The sequence below is a fragment of the Pseudophryne corroboree genome, chromosome 9, assembly GCF_028390025.1.
Source record: "Pseudophryne corroboree isolate aPseCor3 chromosome 9, aPseCor3.hap2, whole genome shotgun sequence".
Classification (NCBI taxonomy): Eukaryota; Metazoa; Chordata; class Amphibia; order Anura; family Myobatrachidae; genus Pseudophryne; species Pseudophryne corroboree.
Genome location: NC_086452.1, coordinates 232,678,590 through 232,698,481, shown reverse-complemented (window position 1 = coordinate 232,698,481; position 19,892 = coordinate 232,678,590). Strand labels below are relative to the sequence as shown.

The 19,892-nt window shown below is 43.3% G+C and overlaps 1 protein-coding gene across 4 annotated transcripts in view; it reads left to right on the top strand.

Annotated features, from left to right (window-relative positions):
* The window catches only part of LOC134957932 (complement factor H-like), a 1,300,757-nt gene that overhangs the window by 1,258,237 nt on the left and 22,628 nt on the right, over nt 1-19,892 (top strand). For all 4 annotated transcript variants that reach the window (XM_063940180.1, XM_063940181.1, XM_063940178.1 and 1 more), the window contains one exon: nt 15,944-16,129. In XM_063940180.1, the coding sequence (XP_063796250.1) occupies nt 15,944-16,129 (186 nt within the window). The remainder of the gene's footprint in view (nt 1-15,943; nt 16,130-19,892) is intronic.

Sequence of the window (19,892 nt, the reverse complement as noted above, 5' to 3'; positions counted from 1 at the left end):
TAATAATTATTTTCTATTCATGCTCAAAACTTTATCTTTGGTGGCCATCAAATTCGACCAATTGTAACCCCTTGCCTTAAAGTCCATAGCCATCCTCATGATTTCTTTATCCGTTTTGGCCAGATCATCTGAAATGCGATGTGCCCTTAAAAATTGGGAGTATGGTAAACTGTACTTAATATTAGGGGGATGAAAGCTAGATGCATGAAGGACAGTATTTTTATCTGTCGGTTTCTTGTATAAATTCATACGTATTCTCCCCTCTATAAGTGAAATTTCCACATCTAAATAGTTGACACTAGTATCACTGACTGTCGCAGTGAATTTTATATTAGTGTCCATACTGTTTATACGTTTCAGACATTGATCAAACGATTCCTCCGTCCCCTGCCAAATCAAAAATAAGTCATCTATGTATCTAACAAAGAATTTTATGTATCTAGACACTTCTATATCAGCAAAAAACATATGTTTTTCCACCTCAAACATAAAGCTATTGGCAAAAGCCGGAGAAACACAGCTGCCCATGGCACAGCCTTGGCATTGTTCATACCACCTCCCATCAAACAGGAAGTAATTTCTGAACAATGTCAATAGCAACAATTCAATGAAGAAATTTATATCAGGGCCATTGTAGGCTGGTGAACTGGATAGTAATCTTCTGACAGCCCCCACACCTCTCCCATGTGGGATGTTGGTGTAAAGGCTGATTACTTCCAGTGTACATAACAAACACCCATCTGGTAATCTTGGCAACATACTCAATTTCTTAATCAGGCTAGTAGTGTCCTTTAGGTAAGTGGATTGTGATTGTATCACTGGTTGAAAGTAATAGTCCAGAAATTGTGAGGTTTTGTAGAATATTGAGTCTCGAGCCGAAATAATCGGCCTTCCGGGCGGATTCCGGGGATCCTTATGGATCTTGGGTATGGTGTAGACATTTGGGTCCATGGATACTCCTGAATAAGAGTATCTCGGACCTCAGATGAAATAATATTATCACATACCGCCTTATTCAACATGATTTTGAACTCCTTGTTGTATTTAATAGTGGGATCTCCCCCCAATTGTCTGTACACGGTAGTGTCTAATAATTGTCGGTAGGCCTCTTTCTTATAGTCTATTACACAGGTTCTCAAACTCGGTCCTCGGGACCCCACACAGTGCATGTTTTGCAGGTCTCCTCACAGAATTTCAAGTGAAATAATTAGATCCACCTGTGGACCTTTTAAAATGTGTCAGTGAGTAATTAATACACCTGTGCACCTGCTGGGATACCTGCCAAACATGCACTGTGTGGGGTCCTGAGGACCGAGTTTGAGAACCACTGGTCTATTAAATCTTGAATGATGATGCCTCCACCTTTGTCCGCTGTACGGATTATTATGTTTGGATCTTTGCTAAGTGTAGTTAGGGCAATCCTCTCATTCTTTGTAAGATTGTCTTTAGTGTAGACTTGTTGTTTAGAAAGTCCCATGACATTAGAGTGAAGTACTCTTGCAAAACACTTTAATGACGTGTTATTAGTGGTGGGGTCAAATTGCGAAGGCTTTTTCAATTTCTTGGGTACATCAGATGTCGTCATGGCCGGAGGTTGAGTCGCAAAAAACTCCTTGAGCCTTAATCGTCTATTGACTCTATAGGAGTCAATTTTCCATTGGAACTCATCAAATTTCTGAGATGGAATAAATGAAAGTCCTTTGTTTAGGAGAGATAGTTCATCTGTTGTTAATTCTTTACTGGATAAATTGAACACTATGTTGTTTTCTTGCTTCTCGATCCTTTTTTAGTTTCTTTTGCACTGCCCCCCGCGCCTCGTGCGTTGTCTTTTTTTACGCCACGCATGGCCCGTGTGTTGACACCTAAAGGGGGTTTACCCACATTCGAGCTTGCCGGTGTGTCGCTATCACGTTGGAGACCTAACCAGGAGTCTTCAAGCGGGGACCATACTTCACTCAGTGATAGTGACACACCAGCAAGCTCAAATGTGGGTAAACCCCCTTTAGGTGTCAACACACGGGCCATGCGTGGCGTAAAAAAAAAAAAAAAGACAACGCACGAGGCGCGGGAGGCAGTGCAAAAGAAACGAAAAAAGGATCGAGAAGCAAGAAAACAACATAGTGTTCAATTTATCCAGTAAAGAATTAACAACAGATGAACTATCTCTCCTAAACAAAGGACTTTCATTTATTCCATCTCAGAAATTTGATGAGTTCCAATGGAAAATTGACTACTATAGAGTCAATAGACGATTAAGGCTCAAGGAGTTTTTTGCAAATCAACCTCCGGCCATGACGACATCTGATGTACCCAAGAAATTGAAAAAACCTTCGCAATTTGACCCCACCACTAATAACACGTCATTAAAGTGTTTTGCAAGAGTACTTGACTCTAATGTCATGGGACTTTCTAAACAACAAGTCTACACTAAAGACAATCTTACAAAGAATGAGAGGATTGCCCTAACTACACTTAGCAAAGATCCAAACATAATAATCCGTACAGCGGACAAAGGTGGAGGCATCATCATTCAAGATTTAATAGACAATAAGAAAGAGGCCTACCGACAATTATTAGACACTACCGTGTACAGACAATTGGGGGGAGATCCCACTATTAAATACAACAAGGAGTTCAAAATCATGTTGAATAAGGCGGTATGTGATAATATTATTTCATCTGAGGTCCGAGATACTCTTATTCAGGAGTATCCCGTGGCCCCAATTTTCTACACCATACCCAAGATCCATAAGGATCCCCGGAATCCGCCCGGAAGGCCGATTATTTCGGCTCGAGACTCAATATTCTACAAAACCTCACAATTTCTGGACTATTACTTTCAACCAGTGATACAATCACAATCCACTTACCTAAAGGACACTACTAGCCTGATTAAGAAATTGAGTATGTTGCCAAGATTACCAGATGGGTGTTTGTTATGTACACTGGATGTAATCAGCCTTTACACCAACATCCCACATGGGAGAGGTGTGGGGGCTGCCAGAAGATTACTATCCAGTTCACCAGCCTACAATGGCCCTGATATAAATTTCTTCATTGAATTGTTGCAATTGACATTGTCCAGAAATTACTTCCTGTTTGATGGGAGGTGGCTTGAACAATGCCAAGGCTGTGCCATGGGCAGCTGTGTTTCACCTGCTTTTGCCAATAGCTTTATGTTTGAGGTGGAAAAACATGTTTTTTGCTAATATAGAAGTGTCTAGAAACATAAAATTCTTTGTTAGATACATAGATGACTTATTTTTGATTTGGCAGGGGACGGAGGAATCGTTTGATCAATGTCTGAAACGTATAAACAGTATGGATACTAATATAAAATTCACTGCGACAGTCAGTGATACTAATGTCAACTATTTAGATGTGGAAATTTCACTTATAGAGGGGAGAATACGTACAAATTTATACAAGAAACCGACAGATAAAAATACTGTCCTTCATGCATCTAGCTTTCATCCCCCTAATATTAAGTACAGTTTACCATACTCCCAATTTTTAAGGGCACATCGCATTTCAGATGATCTGGCCAAAACGGATAAAGAAATCATGAGGATGGCTATGGACTTTAAGGCAAGGGGTTACAATTGGTCGAATTTGATGGCCACCAAAGATAAAGTTTTGAGCATGAATAGAAAATAATTATTACTGACTGGGGTCCCGAAACCAGATCTGTTAAAAGATAAAATCCCATTTGTACAAAAGTATAATTCTCATAGTAGTGAGATTAAGAAAGTCACCCACCAGACCTGGTCTATCATTACTTCTGATAGAGACCTGCCCATGTTCAAATCCAATACCTTGTTACCATCATATACACGCAATAGGAATCTTAAGGACCTATTGGTCCATAATGACATCTCTGACTGCAAACCAGAGCCTTTAGCCACTTTTTTAACAAGAAAGCCAGGGTGCTATAAATGTGTTGGCTGCACAACATGCAGCTACATGGAAACAGGCCCTGGCTTTCCACATCCTCAGACGGGCAAGTTCATTAAGATTACCAAAGTCCTCACCTGCACTAGCACACACGTCATCTATTTTATAAGGTGTCCATGTGGGCTATATTATATTGGCAAAACCTCCAGGCAGTTCCGTGAAAGGATGGCAATGCATAGATCGGCCATCAGAGCTGCCTTGGAGGGAGACCAGCAAGCACATCCTGTAGCGCGGCATTTTAAAATGGCAAAGCACAACTTGGCATCGCTGAGATATAAGATTATTGATCAGCAACCTGCTAGCATAAGAGGTGGGGATAGAAATCAAGCGCTCCTCCGTAGGGAGGCTAGATGGATCCACCGATTGAATACCCTTGTTCCAGTAGGCTTGAATGAGCAACTGGGAGTACATTGTTTTCTCTAAAGACCGATGTAGGGGTTAAGTTACATTCTCTAATGCCTATAATCAATGTTATAGAACGAGCCCGTAAAACTCCAATATCAGTGTGCACTGGATCGCACGTTACTGGTGTTTGTTTACATTGTTTTGTTTTCATTCTATGTATTTGGGTATATGTTCCCTAGGTAACCGGCGCCATGACTGGGAAAGGAGCGCACCGCACACGTGGGCGTGTGACGTCATCCGGACTCGCCTGGCTGCCGCGCCGTGAGAGCAAAGGGAGTGATGGTGAATGTATAAAGGTAAGAGTTTTACAATGTTTGTATTGTTCTGATGAAAGTTTTAAACAACTGAAACGTTAACAACAAAACAGGGGTGTTTGCCTCGTTATTTCTTCACTCTTATAAGTCCTCGTGAGTGCCGCCGTCTCTGGACTACATACATGCTTTTTTAGCTGGATGGCACCTGGGGCAAGTATCAGTACAGGTAATTCTGTTGTATTATATATATATATATATATATATAGATAGATAGATAGATAGATAGATAGATAGATAGATAGATAGGCAAGTGTGTGCGGCACTCACGGCGACTTTCAATAAGCAGACTGTAGACAGCAAGAGGCTAGCAACGTTTCAATACTTTAAGCATTTTCCTCAGGTACACACTTGCCTATTTACCGCACACACTTGCCTAGCTATTGAAATTTCTACATGCGGGCACCCGGTGCATTACCAGGAGCTAATGGGAGAGTCGGCACCTGCTCAAAAAAATAAAGGGAACACTAAAATAACTCATCTTAGATCTGAATGAATGAAATATTCTTATTAAATACTTTGCTCTTTACATAGTTGAATGTGCTGACAACAAAATCACACAAAAATTATCAATGGAAATCAAATTTATTAACCTATGGAGGTCTGGATTTGGAGTCACACTCAAAATTAAACTGGAAAAACACACTACAGGCTGATCAACTTTGATGTAATGTCCTTAAAACAAGTCAAAATGAGGCTCAGTAGTGTGTGTGGCCTCCACGTGCCTGTATGACCTCCCTACAATGCCTGGGCATGCTCCTGATGAGGTGGCGGATGGTCTCCTGAGGGATCTCCTCCCAGACCTGGACGAAAGCATCCGCCAACTCCTGGACAGTCTGTGGTGCAACGTGGCGTTAGTGGATGGAGCGAGACATGATGTCCCAGATGTGCTCAATTGGATTCAGGTCTGGGCAACGGGCGGGCCAGTCCATAGCATCAATGCCTTCGTCTTGCAGGAACTGCTGACACACTCCAGCCACATGAGGTCTAGCATTGTCTTGCATTAGGAGGAACCCAGGGCCAACCGCACCAGCATGTGGTCTCACAAGGGGTCTGAGGATCTCATCTCGGTACCTAATGGCAGTCAGGCTACCTCTGGCGAGCACATGGAGGGCTGTGCGGCCCCCCAAAGAAATGCCACCCCACACCATTACTGACCCACTGCCAAACCGGTCATGCTGGAGGATGTTGCAGGCAGCAGAATGTTCTCCTTGGCGTCCCCAGACTCTGTCACGTCTGTCACATGTGCTCAGTGAGAACCTGCTTTCATCTGTGAAGAGCACAGGGCGCCAGTAGCGAATTTGCCAATCTTGGTGTTCTCTGGCAAATGCCAAATGTTCTGTACGGTGTTGGGCTGTAACCACAACCCCCACCTGTGGACGTCAGGCCCTCATACCACCCTCATGGAGTCTGTTTCTGATCGTTTGAGCAGACACATGCACATTTGTGGCTTGCTGGAGGTCATTTTGCAGTGCTCTAGCAGTGCTCCTCCTGTTCTTCCTTGCACAAAGGCGGAGGTAGCTGTCCTGCTGCTGGGTTGTTGCCCTCCTACGGCCTCCTCCACGTCTCCTGATGAACTGGCCTGTCTCCTGGTAGTGCCTCCATGCTCTGGACACTACGCTGACAGACACAGCAAACCTTCTTGCCACAGCTCGCATTGATGTGCCATGCTGGATGAGCTTCACTACCTGACCCACTTGTGTGGGTTGTAGACTCCGTCTCATGCTACCACTAGAGTGAAAGCACCGCCAGCTTTCAAGTGACCAAAACATCAGCCAGAAAGCATAGGAGCTGAGAAGTGGTCTTTGGTCACCACCTGCAGAACAACTCCTTTATTGGGGGTGTCTTGCTAATTGCCTATAATTTCCACCTGTTGTCTATTCCATTTGCACAACAGCATGTGAAATTGATTGTCAATCAGTGTTGCTTCCTAAGTGGACAGTTTGATTTCACAGAAGTGTGATTGACTTGGAGTTATATTGTGTTGTTTAAGTGTTCCCTTTATTTTTTTGAGCAGTGTGTGTGTGTATATATATATTATATTAGAGATGAGCGGGTTCGGTTCATCGAGATCCGAACCCCCCCCCCCCGAACTTCACTTGGTTTTCATGGGTCCGAGGCAGCCACGGATCTTCCCGCCTTGCTCGGTTAACCCAAACGAGGCTGAACGTCATCATCCCGCTGTCAGATTCTCGCGTGATTCGTATTCCATATAAAGAGCCGCGCATCGCCACCATTTTCACTCGTGCATTGGAGATTGAGCGGAGAGGACGTGGCTGCAAATATCTGTGCTCAGTGTGCTGCATTGTGGTGACCACCAGTATATTATAGTAGTACAGTACAGTAGGCCATTGCTGTATCTTGCAGCTCCATGTCAGACTCAGTTCTAGACAGTATCCTGATCAGTGCTCAATATCTGCTGCATTGTTATGTGACCAGTATATACTATATAGTTGTACAGTGCACCATTTTGGTGACCACCAGTATATAGTAGTAAAGTATAGTAGGCCATTGCTGTATCTTGCAGCTCTGTGTCACTTATAGTATCCCTATCTGTGCTGCATTTTTGTGAGCAGTATATAATAGTACAGTGCAGCATTTTGGTGACCACCAGTATATAGTAGTACAGTACAGTAGGCCATTGCTGTATCTTGCAGCTCTGTCAGACTCAGTTCTAGACAGTATCCTGATCAGTGCTCAATATCTGCTGCATTGTTGTGACCAGTATATGCTATATAGTAGTACAGTGCAGCATTTTATGACCACCAGTATATAGTAGTATAGTACAGTAGGCCATTGCTGTATCTTGCAGCTCCGTGTCACTTCAAGTATCCATATCTGTGCTGCATTGTTGTGAGCAGTATATAGTTGTACAGTGCAGCATTTTGGTGACCACCAGTATATACAGTAGTACAATACAGTAGGCCATTGCTTAATCTTGCGGCTCCGTGTCACTTCAAGTATTAATATCTGTGCTGCATTGTTGGGAGCAGTATATAATAGTACAGTGCAGCATTTTGCTGTCCAACCGTATATAGTTGCACAGTACAGTAGGCCATTGCTATTGATATATTACTGGCATATAATTCCACACATTAAAAAATGGAGAACAATAACGTGGAGGGTAAAATAGGGAAAGATCAAGATCCACTTCCACCTAGTGCTGAAGCAGCTGCCACTAGTTATGGCAGAGACAATTCAATGCCATCAACGTCGTCTGCCAAGGCCGATGCCCAATGTCATTGTAGAGAGCATGTAAAATGCAAAAAACAAAAGTTCAGTAAAATGACCCAAAAATATAAATTAAAAGCGTCTGAGGAGAAGCATAAACTTGCCAATATGCCATTTACGACACAGAGTGGCAAAGAATCGCTGAGTCCCTGGCCTATGTTCATGGCTAGTGGTTCAGCTTCACATGAGGATGGAAGCACTCATCCTCCCGCTAGAAAAATGAAAAGAGTTAAGCTGGTAAAAGCACAGCAAAGAACTGTGCGTTCTTCTAAATCACAAATCCCCAAGGAGAGTCCAATTGTGTCGGTTGCGATGCCTGACCTTCCCAACACTGGACGGGAAGTGGTGGCCCCTTCTACCATTTGCACGCCCCCTGCAAGTGCTGGAAGGAGCACCCACAATACAGTTCCTGATATTCAGATTGAAGATGTCACTGTTGAAGTACACCAGGATGAGGATATGGGTGTTGCTGGCGCTGAGGGGGAAATTGACCAGGATTCTGATGGAGAGGTGATTTGTTTAAGTCAGGCACCCGGGGAGACACCTGTTGTCCGTGGGATGAATATGGTCATTGACATGCCTGGTGAAAATACAAAAAAAATCACCTCTTCGATGTGGAATTATTTTAACAGAAATGCGGACAACAGGTGTCAAGTCGTGTGTTGCCTTTGTCAAGCTGTAATAAGTACGGGTAAGTATGTTAACCACCTAGGAACATCCTCCCTTATACGTCACCTGGAGCGCATTCATCAGAAGTCATTGACAAGTTCAAAAACTTTGGGTGACAGCGGAAGCAGTCCACTGACAACTAAATCCCTTCTTCCTCTTATACCCAAGCTCCCAGTGCAAACCACATCACCAAGTCCCTCAGTGTCAATTTCCTCCTTAGAGAGGAATGCCAATAGTCCTGCAGGCCATGTCACTGGCAAGTCTGACGAGTCCTCTCCTGACTGGGATTCCTCAGATGGATCCTTGAGTGTAACGCCTACTGCTGCTGGTGCTGCTGCTGTTGCTGCTGGGAGTCGAACATCATCCCAGAGGGTAAGTCGGAAGACCACTTCTACTACTTCCAGTAAGCAATTGACTGTCCAACAGTCCTTTGCGAGGAAGATTAAATATCACAGCAGTCATCCTGTTGCAAAGCGGATAACTCAGGCCTTGGCAGCTGTGTTGGTGTTAGACGTGCGTCCAGTATCCGCTGTTAGTTCACAGGGACTTAGAGAATTTCTTGAGGTATTGTGTCCCCGGTACCAAATGCCATCTAGGTTCCACTTCTCTAGGCTGGCAATAACGAGAATGTACACAGACATCAGAAAAAGAGTCACCAGTGTCCTAAAAAATGCAGTTGTACCCAATGTCCATTTAACCACGGACATGTGGACAAGTGGAGCAGGGCAGACTCAGGACTATATGATTGTGACAGCCCACTGGGTAGATGTATTGCCTCCTGCAGCAACAACATACCTTGAATTTGGTGGTGCAGAATTATTTAAAAAACGACAGGGGCGTGCAAGAGATGCTGTCGGTGGCCAGAAGAATTGCGGGCCACTTTCAGCGTGCAGCCACCGCGTGCCGAAGACTGGAGCACCAGCAAACACTCCTGAACCTGCCCCGCCATCAGCTGAAGCAAGAGGTGGTAACGAGGTGGAATTCAACACTCTATATGCTTCAGAGGATGGAGGAGCAGCAAAAGGCCATTCAAGCCTATACATCTGCCTACCATATAGGCAAAAGAGGGGGAATGCATCTGACTCAAGCGCAGTGGAGAATGATTTCAACGTTGTGCAAGGTTCTGCAACCCTTTGAACTTTCCACACGTGAAGTCAGTTCAGACACTGCCAGCCTGAGTCAGGTCACTCCCCTCATCAGGCTTTTCCAGAAGCAGCTGGAGAGATTGAAGGAGGAGCTAAAACGGAGCGATTCCGCTAGGCATGTGGGACTTGTGGATGGAGCCCTTCATTCGCTTAACCAGGACTCACGGGTGGTCAATCTGTTGAAATCAGAGCACTACATTTTGGCCACCGTGCTCGATCCTGGGCTTAAATCCTACATTGTATCTCTCTTTCTGGCAGACACAAGTCTGCAGATGTTCAAAGACCTGCTGGTGAGACACTTGTCAAGTCAAGCGGAACGTGACCCGCCAACAGCTCCTCCTTCATTTTCTACCGCCACTGGAGCTGCCAGGAAAATGATCAGATTTCCAAAACCACCCGCTGGCGGTGATACAGGGCAGTCAGGAGTGAAAACTGACATCTGGTCCGGACTTAAGGACCTGCCAACGATTACTGACATGTCGTCTACTGTCACTGCATATGATTCTGTCACCATTAAAGAATGGTGGAGGATTATATGAGTGACAGCATCCAAGTAGGCACATCAGACAGTCCGTACGTATACTGGCAGGAAAAAGGCAATTTGGAGGCCCTTGCACTAACTGGCTTTATTTTACCTAAGTTGCCCTCCCTCCAGTGTGTACTCCGAAAGAGTGTTTAGTGCAGCCGGTCACCTTTGCAGTGATCGGTGTATGAGGTTACTTCCTCAAAATGTGGAGAAGATGATGTTCATCAAAATGAATTATAATCAATTCCTCCGTGGAGACATTTACCAGCAATTGCCTCCAGAAAGTACACAGGAACCTGTGATGGTGGATTCCAGTGGGTACGAATTAATACTCTGTGAGGAGGGGGATGTACACAATGAAAGGGGTGAGGAATCGAAGGATGATGATGAGGTCGACATTGTGCCTCAGTTTGAGCAAGGAGAGATTGATTGCTTCTTTTTTTGGTGGGGGCCCAAACCAACCAGTCATTTCAGCCACAGTCGTGTGGCAGACCCTGTCGCTGACATGATGGGTTTGTTAAAGTGTGCATGTCCTGTTTATACAACGTAGGGGTGGGTGGGAGGGCCCAAGGACAAATCCATCTTGCACCTCTTTTTTTATTTATTATTTGCATCATGTGCTGTTTGGGGACTATTTTTTTAAGTGCCATCCTGTCTGACACTGCAGTGCCACTCCTAGATGGGCCAGGTGTTTGTGCCGCCCACTTGGGTCACTAAGCTTAGTCATCCAGCGACCTCGGTGCAAATTTTAGGACTAAAAATAATATTGGGGGTGATTCCAAGTTGATCGCAGCAGGAATTTTGTTAGCAGTTGGGCAAAACCATGTGCACTGCAGGGGAGGCAGATATAACATGTGCAGAGAGAGTTAGATTTGGGTGGGTTATTTTATTTCTGTGCAGGGTAAATACTGGCTGCTTTATTTTTACACTGCAAATTAGATTGCAGATTGAACACACCCCACCCAAATCAAACTCTCTCTGCACATGTTATATGGGACTGCTTTGTGTGTCTGTGGCTGACAGGTAGGACTTCCAATAGGAAGCTACTGTCAGTCACAGTGAACCCAGCGCTGTCACGGACTGGATCTGGCTTCACGGACACTGAGCAGGGTGGCGGATTTTAACAAACGGATATTATACACAGCGCTGACAGATTTAAATTTATAAAGCACACATTTTATAAAAACAACATTAAAATTCCATATATGTAACTATAAAATCAACAGTCCCTATTCAGGACAGGGAAATAAAAGATTTAGTTTTGAGTCCAGACAGTCTCACTAAATTTGAAAGTGTATTATTTTAGCCACTTGATATTTTTCTGGCCTCCTGATAAATGAAATCCCAGACACATATGTTGATCGGACAGTTCATATGACAAGTAAATTCCAACTAGGTGCAATTACCAGCTCCTGTGTTCCAAGTGCTAATAGATGGAGTCTGCTATGGTAGGCTTGTGGGGCAACGGCAGCATGTATTTGTAGGAATCCTGGTCCACAGTAACACTCTGAAGCTGGTTATGCGGTCCTTACTGGTGTCCTAAAACAGGGATTGGCGTCTGTCTGTCTGGAAGAGTTCACTGTCCTGGTCCACAGGGTGGCGGAGTTTACCTGGAAATGCTGCAGTCCTGCAGCCCATAGCAGTGGCAAACGCAGGATTTTCATGGTGGGGTTTCTGTACATGTATGTTATGCGTGGAGATATATATATATATATATATATATATATATATATATAGAGTAGGTGCGGGCCGGCACTCATTCCAATAGCTAGAGTTTACCCTGGTGCCCTCTGAAAGAACTTTTGCAGAATCCCAAAATAGAAAGCAGCGGCACTCAGGGAATTTCAAATCAAATAGATGTATTCAAAGTGTACAAGAAAGCCGACGTTTCGGGGCTCACCCGCCCCTTTTTCAAGGTGTGTAACAATAAAAACAGGCAAACACATACCTTATATCTAGAAGAAGCCCGCCAGTGTTCGTGCGTGGACCGGAGATGCGGCTTCCCGCTGTACTTCCGGTCCCTCTGTGATGACCTCACTACGGCTGCGCCTTTTGGTTGTCTAGGCAACCCGGACGCTCCTCCGTGAACAGGTCTTTCTATAAATAAAAACATCAGTGACAGATTGTGTCCTCACAGCCTACAGAACCCACCACCTCACTCACTATTTTAGGCGCACATCTCATATCACCAACTTGGTGGCCCGGTCTATTGGTATCAATTAGGTTCACCTATGGATCCATGAATAACAGCACTATATATATATAGCGCCCTGCCATATCAGATCTTACTGCTGTAAATCTACGGGGGGCTCAGTGTAAAAGCCGTATTATGTAGTGGGCTAAGCTACGAAAACAAAGCAAGTGTCCCCTTAGGTCAAGCCTGTGGTATATAAGCAAAAATGAACACATTAAATGTAACATCTTTAAACTGTGCATAGTGCACGTGTAATTCATCAAGAAGAGATTATTGAACAGATGGACCATATGTGGTGTAGTTGAAAGTGTAAAGCACATCAAAAACCTAAAAAAACGTAAAAATGTGAAAAACAAACCCTATAAGTATGTGCAAAAAATCGAGTGCATGTGAATTTTTTTTAGAGGTGTTGGTCCTGGCCCGAGCAGACTGAGACCACATATTCAGCTTTGTTCTGGTTAAAGACACAGCCTGCGCTTTACAGCCACAGCCGCCAGCCGCTCCATTCAATAAGAAGCATCACGTTCCAGCCTGCGGCGAGGTGAGGTGAAAACATTACACTGACCTTACCGGTCACTGCAATTTGTATAAACCCCATACTACGCCAGCAGTATAAAAGTGAAGTAGAGCGGCGAATGGTTAATACCGGGTCCTAGTGAGTGCACACATCAGGATATTTTGGATCTAATGACTGCAGCTTTTGTATCCATTTAAAGATCTTGACTCATAATAACAGCAAATTTGCTATAGCAATTGTATATATCCTTATACACAAATAATTCCTAGGATATATAAATAACTGGATATCAAGTAATTCTGTCCAAACTAGCCTACTAAGATACATAATATATGGCTATGGACTGCCTATACACTTATGAACTTTAAGAATACTTTGGAGCTATACAGTTTATCAGCATCAATTGAAGTGTCTTACAGCTTTTTTAAGTGCCATACATGCATAATTTATGTATATAAATGTGATTTATTTTTATCTATATTTACTTTTTTAATATGTAATAAATGTGGTTGGAATTTAAGCGCTCTCTATTAAGTACTTTATGTTTGTAAATTTATTATAGTTTAACCCTAGGTTATTAAGTGGGAGCAGCTTGTATAATTGCCTGGTGATTAATATAATTCTAAGCTATTTATTGATGAATTGGTGATCTGACTATTAACTGCTGCGCCTGGATTTTTGTTCACTCACCGGTACACGTGGGAACGTCAAAAAAATTGGTGTTTCCCCTGGTACCTGTGAGTGCACAAAATATAAAATGTTTTTTTATACTAAGGCAGCATTATTGCACCAATCCAAACACATAATTATAAATTACGATAATAACAATGTATGTAGCATTAATACACCATAAAAATACAAAGATACACATGACATAAATACATAATATATAATTCATGCAGAAAATATTTAAAAACGCACTGAGATAACGACAATAAAATCAATAATTTTAATATTTTCTAATTAATAGCTAAAACCGCCCAATTATAATAAATTGAACTACTCATTACTAGTTTATACTTATACATATATTTGAAATAATTTAAAAACATTAGTTAACAATTAATTTATTAACAATAATTGATGCTAAATTATGAGACAATTGTCAGCAATACGGACTAAACCAAGAGCAGATCAAAACTATATAAACTCATTAAAAACTAAGAAGAGGCATAAACAAGGGCGTAGCTACCATAGGTGCAGACAGTGCAGCTGCTATGGGGCCCAGAGCTGAGAGGGGCCCACCTTCCCTGTCAAAGTTACATGTGTTATATACATTTTTTGCCATTGGGTGGTACGTAAGGGTCCTTTCAATCTTTTTCCATGGGACCTGCAATATTTGTAGGTATGCCATACCTCCCAACATGACCCTCTCCAGGAGGGACAGAATGCTCTGCTTCTGGACTTTCCTCTTAATTTGTGATTGCAATCACCTGTGCTGAAACACCTTTCTCATCCATTAACCTGTTCAACACAGGTGCCGGCAATCATAAAGAAAGGGAAAAGTCCAGAAGCAGAGCATTGTGTCCCTCCTGGAGAGGGTCATGTTGGGAGGTATGGGTATGCCCCTGGACCTGCTTATTGTAGTGTGGTACAAAATGAACTGGAGGGCATTTTAATGTTATATAATATGAACCGGGGCACTGTAATGAGGCACAATATGAACGGGGAACATTATATATGATAATGTGAATTGGGGGTACTGTGCGGCATGATGTGTACTGGCAGCTCTGTAATGTGACATAGGGTGAACTTAAGCACCACTGTGATTCATAAAAGAAACTAGGCACTAGTATGGGGCATTAAGTAAGGCTCTGCTATGGTTCAGAAAATTAACTAGGACACTATTATACTGTAGGGCATAAAATTAACAACTGCTGCAGAGACGTGTCTCTCTAGAAGCAGTGGGATAGGGGCCCCTTCAAAATGTTGCTATAGGGCCCACAAAGTTCTGGCTACGCCCCTGTGCATAAATACATATATATATGCAATACATGTATAAATATTATAAATAATAACCACTTCTGTTCGTAGACAACACTTAAACATTAACGTCTTTATATCAGGGTGTCAACAATCAACAATAAAGGTAAACACGGAACTCGTATGATACAATCTGCATCTTGTCACATCATTGACCTGATACCGGTGAAAGGAGGACACAAAGGAGCCAATGGCCCAACTACAATGTGTCCCATCACCCATATCGGCAACAATGGATCTAATGCAAAAATGGCGTGATATCATAATTTTCATTCAGCCCGTAAGGGCTTATAGTGTTCAGCGTATGGATCCAATACATCTCTCTTTTTCCCAATTCCTTTGAAATATCACCTCCTCTATCATCCAATTTTACATGCTCAATAGCTTTAAAACTAAAATTACTAAGTGCTCCTCCATTACAACTTAAAAAATGTCTGGGTACACTATGATCTTTTAATTTGTTAGTTATACTTCTAGTATGCTCGAGTATACAAATTTTTAGTTGTCTTAGTATAAAAAGGTCTGATGTAGTGATGCCAGCCATACCCCCTGACAAAGTCCTGTGACAAAACGCATTGGGCGTGGCCAGCAGGACGTGTGACCCATTGACCGCAGTACTGGCGTGTGTGGTTTGGATCCGTGTCCGTAAAGACGTAGTAGCGCCGCTTATGCATATTGCCCCAGTAGTAGTGCACAGCATCCCGCGGTATCTGGGGAGCAACGTTTGTGATCAGTGCTAGCTGAACGGAGGCTGCACTGATTTTCTACATTGCGCCGGTTACCTCTTACTTAAATGTATGTGAGTGTATACTTTGCAGTAAAATTATTATTGATTGAATACTCACCTTTGCGCCCACCATTTCTTTTTCTTTCATACAGTATATATATATATATATATATATATATATGTATACTTTTGTGAGTGTTGGTGTGTGTATGTATATATATATATATATATATATAAAATCTATCTAGAACTTATTCATATGTGTGTATTTTCTTTCACAGACACTTGTCGTTTAAAGCAAGAGGATATTGATACACACTACTTAGAACTGCATGAAGAACATGATGGTGAAGTATATTATGGGGAAGGTGAATATATTAAATTTACATGTAAAGAAGGATACCACAGCAGCAACGTGCTGATTGGAAAATGTTCTAAAAAAGAAATAAGTTATCCTACATGCACAGGTACGTTCATTATTATCACTACCACATTTTTTGTTTCTTTTAAAATGAAGTATTGCAACATGTGGTGGATTTTACCAAGGGTCTTCAGGGCAACAACCTTCTCAGCAAAATCCACCACCTGTAAACCCCCAGTCTGTGCTATGCCACTGACTTCCTACTGAGAGCTTATTCTACTGGTAACACACCCAGGGCCGGCGCTAGGGTGTTTGGCGGCCCCCTGAAAACTATAAATTTGCACCCTTCCATACTTTACAAAGGGACGCCCAACATGGGTGTGGTCTCACAAGGAAAGGACGTGGCCATACAATAGTACTCCCATTTTAAATTATGCCACACAGTAGCACAATCTTATTCACATGGCACCGCACATACTAGTGCTGCTTATACTCATAATGCCACCAGTAGTAGCGCCGCTTACGCATAATGCCCCTAGTAGTAGCACCACTTGTGCTTAATGCCCCCAGTAGTAGTGCGCTTATACATGAATATTACCCCCAGTAGTAGCGCCGCTTATGCATATTGCCCCCAGTAGTAGTGCACTTATGCATACATTATGCCCCCCAGTAGTAGCGCCGCTTAAGCATGATGTCCCCATTTTAGTACGCTTATACATAATGCTTTCAGTAGTAGTACACTTATGCATAATGCCTGCAGAATAATGACACATAATGACTAAACACACACACATATACATACACACATACACACATATACATACATATACACTCACTCTCACTCACACTCTTTCCATCCACTACTTACCTATCACAGTAATTTGGCTGACCAGATCTGTAGCGGCCTGGATCTGTGTTGCTCCGCCCCCTTCGCCCCGTGTACCTCGGCTCCTCCGTCCCATGTAGCTCTGCCTACTTTTTGCCGTGGACATGGACACTGAAGCTGACACTGTCAGCTGGGTAAGGAAAGCTTCAAGCTGCCGGCGCCGCTGCCTGTCAAACAGTGTGACAGGGGCAGCAGCAGGAAAGACAGGTGCAGCAGCAGGGATGCAGAGCAGGTAGAGCGCCTCTCAAGCCTGGCGCCTCCATGCTCTGCATCCCTTTGCTGAGTGGGTAGCATTGTGCCTGCACACACCAGACTGAACGTATCAAGGTTTGGTGTCTTCTCCACCTGAGACTGCTAGTCAATACAGAATTTCTTCCAATAGGAAGCCAGTTATGTGTATATTACCCCAGCGTTATTTGTCTTCTGGGAGATGCAGCTGATACAGGGGGTGATTCAGACCTGATTGTAGATGTGCTAAATTTAGTATATCTACGATCAGCTTCCCTGATATGTGGAGGGACGCCCAACACATGGCTAGTCTGACCTGCATGTCAGTCCCTGCCCCGGTGCACAAGTACAAAAGCATTGCACAGTGGCGATGCTTTTGTACTGTAGGGGTAGCTCCCCACCAGCGCAACTCCTGTGTGCTGGCAAGGAGCTAGCCGTTGCTGTGAGGTCCACAGCAGCTGCGTGTGTCATCACGCAGCCACCGTGTCCCCCCCCCCCCAACGGTCCGGGCATGCCTGCGTTGCCCGGACCGTGTCCCCTAAACGGCGAGCAAACGCCACCGGCTCACCCCCTCCCGCCCAGCTACCGCCTCTACCTGTCAATCAGGCAGAGGCGATCGCTAGCCTAAGACAGCTGTCGGCTGTCTGGAATGTGCCGACGCACTGCGGCGTCGGTGCATGCGCAGTTCAGACCTGATTGCTGCTGTGCGAAAATGCAGAGCAGCGATTGGTTTGAATGACCCCCACAGTCCTTTGAACCTTAGTTTTGTGTGCATTAGCATTTTTTCCTTCTGCTGCTAGATTATTATTTTTTTGTGCATGTGCAGATCCCCATGTTTTAGTTTTATTTCTAAATCATAATCATGTTTTGGTTTGGCTTTTGCATAACCACCCTCAAGTGTTTTGGATTTGGTTTTAGGGCTATCTGGTTTTCCATCAATAGTTTTTTATTTTATTGAGAGTTTAATTCCGTAAAACACGAAAAGGGGGGAGGGGTAGAGAAAGAAGAAAGGGGCAAATCAGGGAACAAACAAAAAACAATAATAATAAAAGAGAGAGAAAAGAAAAAAAAAGGAAGGGGGGCTCCAAAACCCAACTTCCATATTGGTTACATATACATAAAACATAAATCAAACATCACGTATATAAAACATGCACAATATAGATTGCCAATGGAAAAGGTAGAGCAGTCAGGAACTCTACAGTTCCAGGCCATATAATCATTCTAGGTCTATACTTAAATTAACTCCGTCTCGCGACGTCGAATACTCTTGCCACTGGGACCATTTTACCAGTGGGGAATTAGCCGTATAGGGATAAGGTATACCAGAGGTTTAAATTTGAAAGGCGTGACGGATCTTCCGCACAATTTTCAGAAGTGTTGGGGGGGGGGAGGGGCTCTTCCAATCTTGTGCTATCGCAGCTCTAGTGGTGATAAGAATGTGGCCTAAGACATAACGATCTGTATATGACAGGCCTTTAGGATAAATATGTAATAAGGCTATGGAAGGTGATTCTGGGAGGGGGATATGGAGTACTGTGGAGGCAAGTGTAAAAACATCCTTCCAGATCTGGCAGATTATAGGACAAGCCCAGAAAACATGGAAGATATCGCCCACCTCCGCGCAGTTCCTCCAGCATAGTTTAGACACCGTAGGCCAGATCTTATGCAACTTGGCAGCTTTAAAGTAAAGGCCATGCAACAGTTTAAAGTGCATTTCGATATGATTGGTATATTTGGACATAGCATGTGACGAGATTTAAATCAACTCCCATTGTTGCTGGGTAAAGGAGCAGTGCAGATCCACTTCCCATTTAAGTTGAGTGGGCAGTTTCGCCTCTGTCCCAGAGATGTACTCCATAGCATTCCAAAATCTTATAGAACATCTGGCGTTACTAGACAAGATCCTTGCTAAGATATTGGGGAGTGGCAAGAGCATTGGACCTGAGAACTAAATGAACCAGCTATCCAATGGACAACACAAGAGTAGGAAAATATCTCTCTAGCTGGAAGGTCCAATTGCTCTCTTAAAGTACTAAACGGAGTAATTGTTGTACCATCTACCAACTCAGAAATGGTAGCAATACCGCAGGATATCCATTTAGAGAGATTTAAGTCCGGGATAAGGCCCGAGAGAGCAGATAGAGACAGGTTATGGGAAGGTAAGGAGACAGAATTAGAGGAAATCACTAAGGTATCCCACGTGTTACAAGAATCTAAAATGACACGGTGAGCAGCGTGCGAGAGCGGTCTCTGTTGGAATGGGATCCACAATAAATCAATCAACGGAACATGTGCAAATAACTGTTTCTCTAGATCCACCCACTGCTTCCTACCTGTGGGCAAAGACCAATCACTAAGTTGTGCTACAAGGCAAGCAAGTTGGTATTTCTTGAAGTTGGGGACCTCGAGGCCTCCAAATCTCCATGCTCTAGTTAATCAGCTGTACGCTATTCGGGAAGGCTTCTTCTTCCAAACATACCTAAGTAATACAGAGTGTATTCGACAAATGACCCTCTGGGGAACCAGGTAAGGTATTGAGCGAAAAAGGTACATCAGTTTGCGCAAGACGACATTTAAAAGCAGCTAGTCTACCTAACCAGGACACTTCCAAACCCAACATCCTCTGTAATAACATTTCTATCTGAGAGAGTGGATTGTAATTAATGTCTGCAATTTGTGAGAAAGGGTTTGGGATGTTAATGCCTAAGTATAAAATATAGTCTTTCTTCCAATTATATTTATAAAGTCTTTG